The sequence below is a fragment of the Acartia tonsa genome, chromosome 11 (assembly GCF_053477335.1).
Source record: "Acartia tonsa isolate MP-2025a chromosome 11, ASM5347733v1, whole genome shotgun sequence".
Classification (NCBI taxonomy): domain Eukaryota; kingdom Metazoa; phylum Arthropoda; class Copepoda; order Calanoida; family Acartiidae; genus Acartia; species Acartia tonsa.
The window spans coordinates 12,469,962-12,484,440 of record NC_137270.1 but is presented as its reverse complement, the minus strand read 5'-3'; the positions used below and the strand labels follow the sequence as shown (position 1 = coordinate 12,484,440).

Here is a 14,479-nt window from a genome sequence, read left to right as displayed (position 1 = left end):
ACAGTAAATCTTACTGTGGGGTTTCTAAAAGAAGTTGTAGGGTAGCAATAAAATGGTAATTTACAACCTTTGTTCTGCTTACATACAGGGGTAGATTTTCTAACAATAAATTCTACAAAAAATCACGAAACCTTTTAAAGTTTTCTACCAAAAAATCACTAAGCCTTTTATAGTGTTTCATTTAACTGCAGAGGGGTGGGTAAGATAAGGCGGAAAAGAGGGTTGTGGGAAACTTTTCCATTAGAATTGTTTGTCAGAGTATCATTCTCTTGTCCCTGGCTTACATAGTGAAACTTAAAGACAAGTTAGAGTATGGTTATCAAGCCATTATTATTGGTCATCTTTTAGCAACAGGATGTTTGTCGTGCCTATTTTTACCGAAGGATCTTTCTAACCGATATAATTCTCCTTTACAATGTAACCACCTTCCCAAAAGAAACTGCACTTAAAAAATATTCTTGTTAAAAATTGTGTGGGGGGGGGGGGAATTACCCCCCACATCTTAAGTGCCATTGAAGCTTTTCGACAGTGAAAATCAATGAGCTAAGAAAAAATTGAGAAAAATAATAAAATTAGGAAATATTTCATTTTTTATAGCATGACTAACGAACCAGCAGGGTAGCTATTCTAACCAACAATTCTACAAAAAATCACGAAACCTTATAAAGTATCTGGTGGTATATTTTGTTTTTGTCATGAAACTGAAGAGGGATGGGAAAGAAGGGGGTTATGGGCAATTTTTGTTTGTCAGAATATCATTTCCTTGTCCCTGCGAACATGGAAGTTGTTTCAGAAGGTAATTCCACAAGACAAAATCATCAAAATAAAAAAAAGATGAGCTGAAAATGGATTGCTTTTTTCTTCAATAATTTCAAAATGTGTACAGCAGATAACCCAATTATTGCAAACGCTATTTTCGGCTACTCCGGTCAAAAGAAAAAGCGATATAATGTATAAATGATTTATACATTCAAAATTTCAAATATTAAATTTGGATTTTTTTTGGATGTTTGAAGCTTTTTTAGCTAGTAGCAAATATTGAGATAGGACGCGGATGCTAAGTACACTTTCGGAAACTAAAATTCAGTACATCAAAAAAAAGGCTTATTTAAATTAATTTATTTGACATATTTACAATTTTAATATCACAGCAATTAATTCAAATCATTAGCACTAAAGGATAAAGTATCCTGCAAGGGGAGGGGTAATTCATTCCAACAAAAAAACTAAGGGCACCCCAAAATTTTCAAACATAAAATAGGGGATAGTTGCATGAAGTAGTTCAAACTATTGAATTATAGAAAAAATATGCAATTCACTAAATTCAAGTTTAAATGCACTTCGTGCAGCTACCCCCTTTTACCCAAAAATTTGGAGCGGAACAGTATCCCCCAAGATTTGTTAAAACCCACCAAAAAAAAGGGGATCATGGAAAGAAAACGAAGTAGCGGTTCTCGTCGTATTTTCACAGTTATCATATGATAGGTTATTTTAGTTAGGTAAATATTAATGATTGACCCGCAGGGGCTAGAAATACCACGAAACCCACTACTTCGTTTCCTTTTCATTATTTAAAGGGGTAGTTTCACGAAATGCATTTGAACTTAATTTAGTGAACCGCATATTTTTTGCTGGTTAATTGGTTAAACTATGTTTATATGGCATATATTTGAAAGAATTTTAATTTTCTACCACGTATTTTTGAAAATATCAAGTTTGGAAAATCACCTTTTTGTGATATATGCAATTTAAAAAGACTATTTTCAAATCTGGATATTTTAAAAACTACGTGGTAGAAAATTGAAATTCTTTCAAATATATGCCATATTAATGTAATCTTTAAATCATTTCAGTGGTGAGCCAGATCGGGGTAAGTTAACTTTCCACCAATAAGAGCACAGCATTTTATGAAATGCCGCGCTGTGATTGGCTGTAATTTGGCGCACCCCGATCTGGCTCACCACTAAAATGATTTAAAGATCCAGCTTAGGAAAAAATATGCGGTTCACTAAATTAAATTCAAATGCATTTCGTTTTTATCTAATGATTATTGAGTGAAGTGAAAGGGTGTAGGTAGATTAGATAAAATTTTGCTAAATCTGTTTGACATTTCTATCCCTGACAACATCGTTTCTGACAAACATTGTATTGATATCAGTTCTTGTAAGCTCATCATAATTGTTTCTGTGCTTGAATCTTGTATAGCCTTCAGTAAGAGTATCTTTAGAGACTGTAGTAAAGTAAAAAAGAATAGAGTGGGCGTAGTCGCTAAAAAAGCAATTGGCTAGCAGACGAAAAAGTTCCCCACCACTGGAACCGTTAGTTGTCTGGGTTAAACATTTATTGACTTCGAAACCGATTGATATTCGCTGGATTAGATAACCGATAAGCCACCATACTGAAAAGTCATGTATATCATCGTATTACAGACCATTTTCCAATAATATTAAAATAAAAATCTTAAAACTGGATTTTATCTATTAATTTTTTATTTTAATCAAAGCGGACAGCTGTCTATAATACGATGCAATGAATAACTATACTATATTTTTGGGGAGGTCCCTCCTCGACAAATAAAGTCGCTCGTAAAGTTAGTAATAGCAAGAGGTAAGTTGTGACTTTATATCATAGAGTAGTTTTGCTAATAAAAATAATAGGAAATCTACAATCTCTGAAGATCCTCTGCCTTTATCCTCCAAGAACTTGAATATAATTTCAGGTGAAGAATCCTTTTGAACTAAGCCAGCAATGTTAGTTTCTACAGAGAGCACCTCTATATCAACCTTGTCCCAGGGTATAGACCTATACACAAGGATGTCAACACAGTGATCTAAAGGGATAAGACAATGGCCGATAAATTGATGTACATCCCCAATACTGACACACAAAAATACCCCTACTGTAGATCAAAAAATGTGGTTAAAACGTTTGAACACTCAGCTTAATAAACAACCAATCAAAGTCCCCACAAAAACACACAAAAATACCCCTACTGTAGATCAAAAAATGTGGTTAAAACGTTTGAACACTCAGCTTAATAAACAACCAATCAAAGTCCCCAAAGTTGTTAAGCCAACGAATAAGGGAAAGTGATTGTAAAACTTTGCCATCATCAAGTAGCGTAACACAAAAAAATCATGGTTTGATAAACAGACAAAGTGAGTTGTAAAGGAGATGTCAAGTGGTCATAGAATAAATAATAGAAAATCACACTACTCTTAACAAAATGAAAGTTAACTGTTAACTTTAGGGACTAGTGTAATAATCAACCAATTGTCACCCTCTCTCTCTCTCTCTCTCTCTCAGCCTATCCCATAAGATCCTGTTTAGTAAGACATACATATGGACATACCCTAGGTATAGAGAAGCTACGCTACTAAAAAATATATACCTTAAAATATTGAGCTCCCAACCCTCGACATCAAGGACGAACAGATGCACCTTGGGATTACCAATGGCCAACAGCAGGGAATACAGGGGGAAACACTGGCGAGCAGTAAGAATGATTCTTTATTTGGATCAATTCCAGTTCACGGTAAAATATTCCTGGTAGCGAATATTTCCAAAAATCTATGAATTTTAAAGGCTGCTAGCTGCCAACCGGCTGAACGTACAGATCATACCCAAACACCATTTTAAGCGACATAAGAAGGCCTACAAATAATCTGGAATAGCCAAGATCCAATTATGCACAGGGAAAGCTTGCCTGAAGAAAAAACGCGTAAAAAAGGTCATTTTCACGCATTTCTCTGCACTGCGAGATAATTATGCATTATTGATTTATGGCTTTCTAGATTATTTGTAGGCCTTTATATGCTGCTTAAAACAGTGTGCGGGCATGATCTGTACGTTCAGCCGTTTGGCAGCTAGCAGCCTTAAAAATTCATAGAGTTTTGGAAATATTTGTTACCAGGAATATTTTACCTTGAACTGCAGTTGATCCCTTAATTTTGATTGTCAATAATCCAAATCTTACAAAAACTTATGACTATTTATATTGGACAATTTTCTGAAAGTTTATAATAGTTATTTCTTGCATCGTATTATAAACAGCTTTCCGCGGACATACAATCAAATTATAAAATCAAAACCTGTTTTTAGCCAGCTCCGAGATTTCAGAGGCTCAGGCTAAAAAATTTGTTTTATTCTTATGATTGTGCATTTTTATATTCGTAGAAAATTGGATATAATAGAAGTTAGACATAATTTTTCGGTATGGCTGAGAACCGCTTTTAATTTACCAGATATTAATCGGTTTCTCCAAGCGATACGGGGGAAAAAATAAGTTGCTTGAATTTCTAGGCTACTATAATTTTTGTGAATTAAAAATCACAAAACCTTTCAAATGGAAATTTATACAAAATCTAAAAAAATCATTTTTATGCCTGAACTGTAAATGCATTGTTTGAATGATTTTCCATGGCAAAACCTGACATGGTACGTCTTGAGGAGTACTCAGTTTTTACATGCGACACACTATATTAGTACATTATTGTCTGTTTTGTTAAACGATACATTATTACTTTGATGTTGCACCAGATTTTCATGTATTCTGGTAAAGGGTTGCTCGCAGCTGGCTAAAATAAGAATAACCTTCATTCTCTCCACTCCTACAGGATGAACCCACAGGTTAAAAAAAAGGTATATATATTCTATATTAGCAAGCTAAATTGACGACACATTTTTCCCTGTCAATATATCTGTAAAATCTTAAATCCTATATCAATTGTTTTATTATATTAAAACAACCCAAAATATAAACATTTTTGGTACTATGTGAAACTTCCCTTTTCTTAAGAACTCAATTTAACAGAGCTTATTCAAAACCCAAAATATTAAAATACTTTCATATTAGTCCAGGTAGGTTTTAAGCTGTTTCAGCAGGTTTTAAACCATTCTGCAAAAGGTAAATTAACTTATATTTCTTAATGGGTCCTTTAAGCACAAAATTTTAGGAACGATTTATTCAAATCAGACAACAATAACCTTTCAAAGTCAAAATTAATGTAATGGGGCTTGTCCTGTGTTCCAATACACGTGTTGATTGTGTAAGATTTGCGTCCCACGCGTAGACACTGTAGGTAATGATCTGGTAACATTTCCACTAACAAACCTGCAGAAATAAACATCATTATTTTGGGGAAGTGAGGGTTCAACTTTCCAGTGTGGCTTCGAAACCGATTGATATCCGTTGGATTAAAACCGGTTCTGAGCCCTACCGAAAAACCATGTATAGCCTCGTGTTACAGAAAAATATTACGAATCCATTGTAAGCAAAATTGAAAAAAAAGTAAAAAAATAAGCAAATGGCCAATTATATTTTTTGTTCAGGCAACACTTTTGTCTTCCCTTTTTTACCCCCTCTTTACCCCCTCTTTACCCCCTTCCCATTTTTATACTCAATTCAAGAATTAAGACGTTGCCTGTATAATATAATATGATATTTTCATATAATTCCTTTTATTGTAGTTTATATACTATATTGTAAACTTTTTTTTTCAATTTTGCTTACAATGGATTCGTAATATTTTTCTGATTCTAAAGGTATATATGAACCCATATTTTTTTACCTGTGAAATGATAAAATTAAGTTCAAAGTTTTTATTCTTGTGGGTTTAAAAAAATCGATTTTTTCAATAATTACCTGACAGAATTGAAAAAGTAAGGTGTCAAATTAAAGATCTTACTATTTTTGTTCATAATGGCCATTTTCTTTCTTTTTTTGTTGCATTTTAGTATCTTAAAATTGACTTAATTTTTTTTTTTAAACTTAAATTACTTAAAAAATAAGAAGTCTACAAAAAAAACGATTGCATATCTGAATTCTATGAAAAATTTTACATCTACTACTTACTAAAAGAACCGGCTAGCTATAAAAAAAAGTTGATACACCTTTTTTTGCATTTTAATATCCACGGAAAGCTGTATATAATACTATTCTTTGTAATTCACTTTGACTGTCCGTAATGCTCTGGGGAAATGTCATTTTCAAGGCTGCTATATAAGATAGACAACTGAGTCATTTAAAGAAGATTCCCTCTACCAATGAACATTCTTCAAATATTTTAATTGTCGGTGATGCTTCAAATTAAAATTTGTTTTCTTTTTAAAACTAAAATTTCCACGGGCTTAATCAATTGCCCCTAGAGTCCTTAATAATTTACCTAGAGATGCTAATTAAAATACTATTATTAGAAATGATTACTATACATTTAGAGAAAAACTGATTATCTTTTTTTTAAAAATTAATTCACATTTGAAAAATACGTGGTAAAAAACACTCTTTCTACCTCTCCAACCAAAGTATGCCTCCAGGGGGAGTGTTATTGATGTCTCGCAGTCTTGGGCACCCGCCTCCACGAAAAATCCGTTGGTCAGGTTATTCTGATTTATCATTTACTTTCTTTCTCTTCAATTATGATATACCAGCGGCTACTTGAAAAAAAAAGATTGTCATTTATTCCAGGGCCCTATTTTCTTTGGGGGGGAGGGGGGAGGGGGGTTTTCGGTACCCTCTCCCATAATAGTTATAAACTTCACAGGACTTATTATAAGAAGCTTATCGGTTTAGCAGTTTGTGAGATCTTTCGGGACTGAGAGACACACATCCTGTTAGTTATATATCAGTATTTCTGACAATCTGAGATGTTGATGAAAGTAAAAAAAATGCCTTGTAAACCATTTCCATAACATCTAAAGCTTGCTGCTGACTCTAAAAAGAAATAATAAATAATACATGCCTAAGTCTAAAACAATATACCCTTTATAATTTACTAGCGGCTTCGCCCCTAGCCTCTAGGGGCTTTGCCCCAAGAAGTAATTTTTAAAAAATGTAGTACATGTGGTGGTTCTTCATCTTCATCATATGCATTATCAAAAAAAAAATTTAGGATCCTCATCTTCATCATATTATGTTTATACATCATCAAAAAAAAAAAAGAAAATGAGGGGGAAATTTTCATTTTTTGGGAGGTTGGGTGTGTCCCCCCCCCCCCCCCCCCAAGAAAATAGCTTAAAACCACCACAGGATCAATAGGAATATACCGTGAAGAGTAGAATTCCATCGGTTCTCTGGTTACTGAGATCTTATAAGCTTCAGACGGACGGACAGACAGACAGACGGACATCAAGCTACTTTGTATTATAGATGGAAGAGTTATTTATCTCGCGTCGTATTATTAACAGCTTTCCGTGGATATAAAATGTACAACTGTAAGATTAAAACAAGTTTTTTAGCCCCGAGATGCCTATATTCGAAGAAAACTGGATATAAAACGATGCTAGACATAATTTTGCAGTATGGCTGAGAACCGGTTCTAATCCACAGGATATAAATCGATTTCGAAGCGATACGGGAAAAGCTTTTCTACATATGGGGTTAATTTTTGTATGTTTGAATTATCCTAAAAACATCCGATCAGTATGTGCAATTTAGTAAGCGTAGCAACTCTGTCATTAGTAAAGGAAAGTCCGTGTGTCTATTTTTATTTTTTTTAAAACTTATTCATTATCTAGTTTGTATTTTTGTCAGACACCTGGCATAGCTGCAGTAAAAATCAATTTTAACGTCTTTAGCTATGGCGCGGTGTTGGGCCAAGATTCAATCCCATCACCTTCCCGACAACGAGTGGATGTGCTACGTTTTACGCCACAGTCGCGGGTACATGGAGAATTTAATAAAATTTACCCAGGGATCTAAAGGGATAAGACAATGGCCGATTAATCGGCGTATATCCCCTATGATGATACGAAGAATTACCCCTTCTGTAGATTGAAATTAGTTGTTGAAACGTTAGAACACTCAACTTAATTAACCAACCAATCAAAAGTCACTAAAGTCACCAAAACTAATAAGAAAACTTTATCATAAAACTTTGGGGACTAGTGTAATAAACAGTCCATTGTCCCCTTCCTTACTCTGAATTTACCTCTAATTTTATTGCATCCATATCCAATAGTGTATAGGGTACTGGTGGCTCTTCTGGAGGCTCCAGGTATGATTTCTTAGGTCAAAGGAATTTAACAAACATGCACGGAAAGTTTAATCAAAGATAATAAATCATTTTCTCGTATTGAAGTCTATAGGTCTAAAATTGCGGTCTCGAGAGCTGTTGAAAGATTTCTGAGGGATCAGGACCTGCTGGATCATACCTGGAGCCTAAAATTGACTTAAACACTTAAATTTCATATTGGTATTTACTAGTATAGGATATTTTAGTATTTGGTAACTTAAAATGCTTAGTTTAAGGCAAACAAAATATTTTTGCTCTTTACCTGTATGACCCTGCCAGGTTTGCTGGCATCCTGTGCCAGCCAGGATGGAGATATTTAAAATTTCGCCATTATATTGAAAGATATATGGATACTTATTGCTATTTAAATAAAATTTCATCAAAATTTTAAAATATACACTCTCTATGATTTTTTGTCATTTTTTGGATTTTCTGGAACACGGTGCGGTGGATAGGAACCGGTTCTCATGAATACGAAAAAACTATGTCTAGCATTGTATTATATCCAGTTTTCTACCAATATAGAAATGTACAATCATAAGATTAAAACTAGCTTTTTTAGCCGGTGCCTTCGGCACCACGGGGCTAAAAAAACTAGTTTTAATCTTATAATTGTACATTCTATATCCGCGGAAAGCCGTTTATAATACGATGCGATAAATAACTATTCTCGTATTCATTCGAATCCGGTGGATAGGAACCGGTTCTCATCCATACGAAAAAACTATGTCTAGCATCATATTATATCCAGTTTTCTACGAATATAGAAATGTACAATCATAAGATTAAAACTAGTTTTAATCTTTTAATTGTACATTCTATATCCGCGGAAAGCCGTTTATAATACGATGAAAGAAATAACTATTCTTGTATTCATTTGAATCCGGTGGATAGGAACCGGTTCTCATCAATACGAAAAAACTATGTCTAGTAGATCTTTTCATGAAAATACCCTTTTTCGAATTTCAATCTTCTGCTAACCTAAAAAGTTACTTTAGGGGCCTAGAAATATATGTACAAAATTTCAGCTCTCTATCTCTACTGGCGACCTAGCGCCAGGCATGTAAAATATCAACAGATAACGGTAGCACGGCGGTTTTAACAATATCTCAGTAATGTGCAGGTTTTCAAATCTTCTGCATATTTCAATTTAAACACATAAGGCCAAAGATATTATATCCAAAAAATCTTTTGTCAAAGTCTACTCTAGACCTAGCGCCAGTCAGTTTTCTAAAATCATGCATTTTATCCCTGTGAAAAATGAAATCGCCAGCGCTAGGTGTAGAGTAGACTTGGACAAAAGATTTTTGGGATATCATATCTTAGGCCTTATGTGTGTAAGTTGAAATATGCAGAACACCTAAATTCACCTTCCAAGCCATTCTCTAACCATTTTAATTTTATTTTGAAATAACGGGATTTCAAAACTGCCTTTTGAAAAGGCCTAAAAAATATTTTTTTTTGTCCCTTTTTTCACTGTATATAGTTACAACTTATTAAGATATTATTCTCAGGTAAAAAAAAATTGGCGCTTCCAGCACCAAAACCGGCAAAAACAGGCAGTTAAACTTCTGAACCCCTACTTAACCCCCTGACACACCCCCCCCTCTATCTCGGCTCCTGTTACAGATAGAGATGTAAAACTTTTTTCTGGTTGGTCATGTGTATTTTTAGAGAATTACTTTTTCTAGTCATAGCGGTCAGACCGCTCCTTATCCGCTTTTTAGCGGCCAGCAGCTAAATATTAAAACAGCTGTAAAGCAGCCAATTTTAAAGCTAAGAAAACCAAATTTTATGACAAACTATTTTTTTTTATAATAAAAAAATACCTTTTCTGACCATCGCCGACAAATAACGGAAACCGCCAATTTTGGCGGTAAAACGGCGGTTTTGCGGCGCTAAATAATATTTTTGTCTGTTTAAAGTTACAACAAATTAAGATATTATTCTCAGTTAAAAAAAATTGGCGCTTCCAGCACCCAAACCGGCAAAAACAGGCAGTTAAACGTCTGTATCCCTACTTAACCCCATAACAGACCCCCTTCTATCTCGGCTCCTGTTACAGATAGAGACGTAAAAGTTTTTCTGGTTCATGTGTATTTTTAGAGAAAATTACTTTTTCTAGTCATAGCGGCCAGACTGCTCCTTATCCACTTTTTAGCAGCCAGCCGCTAAATATTAAAAATGCTGTAGATCGGCCAATTTAAAAGCTAGGAAAACCAAATTTTTTGATGAGCAATTGTTTTTCATAACAAAAAAAATGCTTTTTCTGACCATCCCCAAAAAACGACAAATAACAGAAAACGCCAATTTCGACGGTAAAACAGGGGGGTGACTTCTCAACCAAAAGTTACTTTATATCCATAAAAGCTTAAGTTTAAGAAATCATCTCTATTGGTCCTTGTTTTTTAATAAACTCTCATTTATACACATTTGGTTGATCCATATTTTTTTGTTATACTTCAGAAGTTTTTGTTGTCCCTCATTTTTAGTAGCGAAGCTACTCTATAATTTGAAATGTCCGTCTATCCATCTTAGTTTGGGGGAAGCGTGATTTTCTCGGTTCCTGTAAAAGATAAAGGATAAAAATTTTTGACAACATTCTCATTATTAAGGATAGTGTGGCGGATCTGGATCCGCAAGGATCCGCATTATTTTGAGTCCAAGGATCCAGATCTGGATCCTGGGGTATAAATTTAGGGAAAATATACCTAAAGAAGGCGTCTTAACTTTTTTTTTATAGCTAGCCGGTTCTTTTAGTAAGTAGTAGATGCAAATTTTTCCATAGAATTCAGATATGCAATCGGTTTTTTTGTAGACCTCTTATTTTTTAAGTAGTTTAAGTTTTTTTTTTAAATTAAGTTGATTTTAAGGTACTAAAATGCAACAAAAAAAACAAAGAAAATGGCCAATATGAACAAAAATAGTAAGATCTTTAATTTGACACCTTACTTTTTCAAGTAGTAGATGTAAAATTTTTCATAGAATTCAGATATGCAATCGGTTTTTTTGTAGACCTCTTATTTTTTTAGTAATTTAAGTTTAAAAAAAAAATTAAGTCGATTTTAAGGTACTAAAACGCAACAAAAAAAAGGAAGAAAATGGCCATTATGAACAAAAATAGTAAGATCTTTAATTTGACCCCTTATTTTTTTAATTTTGTCAGGTAATTATTGAAAAAATTGATTTTTTAAACTCACGAGAATAAAAACTTTGAACTTAATTTTACCATTACACAGATACAAAAATATGGGTTCACATATACCTTTAGAATCAGAAAAATATTACGAATCCATTGTAAGCAAAATTGAAAAAAAGTAAAAAAATAAAAAAATGGCCTTTTATAATTTGTTGTACAGGCAACACTTTCTTCACCCCCTATTTACCCTTCCCATTTTTATTCTCAATTCAAAAATAAAATGGTTGCCTGTAAAATATAATATAATATTTTCATATAATTTTTTTTTATTGTAGTTTATATACTATATTGTAAACTTTTAATTTCAATTTTGCTTAGAATGGATTTGTAATATTTTTCTCATTCTAACAGTATATATAATGCCTATTTCTTATGCCTGGGTAATGATAAAATTTAGTTCAAAGTTTTTATTCTCGTGGGTTTAAAAAAATTTTTTCAATAATTACCTGACAGAATTGAAAAAGTAAGGTGTCAAATTAAAGATCTTACTATTTTTGTTCATAATGGCCATTTTCTTTCTTTTTTTTGTTGCATTTTAGTACCTTAAAATCGACTTAATTTTTTTTTTTTAAACTTAAATTACTTAAAAAATAAGAGGTCTACAAAAAAACCGATTTTTTCAATAATACCTGACAGAATTGAAAAAGTAAGGTGTCAAATTAAAGATCTTACTATTTTTGTTCATAATGGCCATTTTCTTTCTTTTTTTTTGTTGCATTTTAGTACCTTAAAATTGACTTAATTTAAAAAAAAAAACTTAAATTACTTAAAATATAAAAGGTCTACAAAAAAACCGATTGCATATCTGGAAAAATTTACATCTACTACTTACTAAAAGAACCGGCTAGCTATAAAAAAAGTTAAGACGCCTTCTTTAGGTATATTTTCCATAAATTTATACCCCAGGATCCAGAACTGGATCCTTGGACTCAAAATAATGCGGATCCTTGCGGATCCAGATCCACCACACTATCCTTAATAATGAGAATGTTGTCAAAAAATTTTATCCTTTATCTTTTACAGGAACCGAGAAAATCACGCTTCCCCCAAACTAAGATGGACAGACGGACATTTCAAATTAAAGAGTAGCTTCGCTACTAAAAATGAGGGACAACAAAAACTTCTGAAGTATAACAAAAAAATATGGATCAACCAAATGTGTATAAATGAGAGTTTATTAAAAAACAAGGACCAATAGAGATGATTTCTTAAACTTAAGCTTTTATGGATATAAAGTAACTTTTGGTTGAGAAGTCACCCCCACCGAAATTGACGTTTTCCGTTATTTGTCGTTTTTTGGCGATGGTCAAAAAATCATTTTTTTGTTATGAAAAACAATTGCTCATCAAAAAATTTGGTTTTCCTAGCTTTAAAATTGGCCGCTCTACAGCTTTTTTAATATTTAGCGGCTGGCTGCTAAAAAGTGGATAAGGAGCAGTCTGGCCGCTATGACTAGAAAAAGTAATTTTCTCTAAAAATACACATGAACCAACAGAAAAAACCTTTATGTCTCTATCTGTAACAGGAGCCAAGATAGAGGGGGGTCTGTTATGGGGTTAAGTAGGGATACAGAACTTTAACTGCCTGTTTTTGCCGGTTTGGGTGCTGGAAGCGCCAATTTTTTTTAACTGAGAATAATATTTTAATTTGTTGTAACTAAGTCGATTTTAAGGTACTAAAATGCAACAAAAAAAAGAAAGAAAATGGCCATTATGAACAAAAATAGTAAGATCTTTAATTTGACACCTTACTTTTTCAATTCTGTCAGGTATTATTGAAAAAATCGGTTTTTTTGTAGACCTCTTATTTTTTAAGTAATTTAAGTTTTAAAAAAAAAAATTAAGTCGATTTTAAGGTACTAAAATGCAACAAAAAAAAGAAAGAAAATGGCCATTATGAACAAAAATAGTAAGATCTTTAATTTGACACCTTACTTTTTCAATTCTGTCAGGTAATTATTGAAAAAAATTTTTTAAACCCACGAGAATAAAAACTTTGAACTAAATTTTATCATTACCCAGGCATAAGAAATAGGCATTATATATACTGTTAGAATGAGAAAAATATTACAAATCCATTCTAAGCAAAATTGAAATTAAAAGTTTACAATATAGTATATAAACTACAATAAAAAAAAATTATATGAAAATATTATATTATATTTTACAGGCAACCATTTTATTTTTGAATTGAGAATAAAAATGGGAAGGGTAAATAGGGGGTGAAGAAAGTGTTGCCTGTACAACAAATTATAAAAGGCCATTTTTTTATTTTTTTACTTTTTTTCAATTTTGCTTACAATGGATTCGTAATATTTTTCTGATTCTAAAGGTATATGTGAACCCATATTTTTGTATCTGTGTAATGGTAAAATTAAGTTCAAAGTTTTTATTCTCGTGAGTTTAAAAAATCAATTTTTTCAATAATTACCTGACAAAATTAAAAAAATAAGGGGTCAAATTAAAGATCTTACTATTTTTGTTCATAATGGCCATTTTCTTCCTTTTTTTTGTTGCGTTTTAGTACCTTAAAATCGACTTAATTTTTTTTTTTTAAACTTAAATTACTAAAAAAATAAGAGGTCTACAAAAAAACCGATTGCATATCTGAATTCTATGAAAAATTTTACATCTACTACTTGAAAAAGTAAGGTGTCAAATTAAAGATCTTACTATTTTTGTTCATATTGGCCATTTTCTTTGTTTTTTTTGTTGCATTTTAGTACCTTAAAATCAACTTAATTTAAAAAAAAAACTTAAACTACTTAAAAAATAAGAGGTCTACAAAAAAACCGATTGCATATCTGAATTCTATGGAAAAATTTGCATCTACTACTTACTAAAAGAACCGGCTAGCTATAAAAAAAAAGTTAAGACGCCTTCTTTAGGTATATTTTCCCTAAATTTATACCCCAGGATCCAGATCTGGATCCTTGGACTCAAAATAATGCGGATCCTTGCGGATCCAGATCCGCCACACTATCCTTAATAATGAGAATGTTGTCAAAAATTTTTATCCTTTATCTTTTACAGGAACCGAGAAAATCACGCTTCCCCCAAACTAAGATGGATAGACGGACATTTCAAATTATAGAGTAGCTTCGCTACTAAAAATGAGGGACAACAAAAACTTCTGAAGTATAACAAAAAAATATGGATCAACCAAATGTGTATAAATGAGAGTTTATTAAAAAACAAGGACCAATAGAGATGATTTCTTAAACTTAAGCTTTTATGGATATAAAGTAACTTTTGGTTGAGAAGTCACC

General features: G+C 32.4%; 1 protein-coding gene and 1 long non-coding RNA gene across 2 annotated transcripts; both read right to left on the bottom strand.

Moving 5' to 3' along the window:
- Positions 1-1,926: 1,926 nt before the first annotated feature.
- Positions 1,927-3,548, bottom strand: LOC145331039 (uncharacterized). The gene is made up of 3 exons (XR_013883626.1): positions 3,392-3,548; positions 2,687-2,802; positions 1,927-2,206 (listed from the first exon to the last, which is right to left on the bottom strand). It is a non-coding gene; the product is annotated as an uncharacterized LOC145331039 (long non-coding RNA).
- Positions 3,549-4,379: 831 nt separating this feature from the next.
- Positions 4,380-8,051, bottom strand: LOC145331125 (uncharacterized). Its single transcript, XM_080175753.1, has 5 exons — positions 7,929-8,051; positions 6,671-6,712; positions 6,291-6,384; positions 4,987-5,113; positions 4,380-4,476 (listed from the first exon to the last, which is right to left on the bottom strand). The coding sequence occupies exons 1-5, from the start codon at positions 7,947-7,949 to the stop codon at positions 4,380-4,382; spliced, it is 381 nt and encodes a 126-aa protein (XP_080031879.1). The 5' UTR covers positions 7,950-8,051.
- Positions 8,052-14,479: the final 6,428 nt, after the last annotated feature.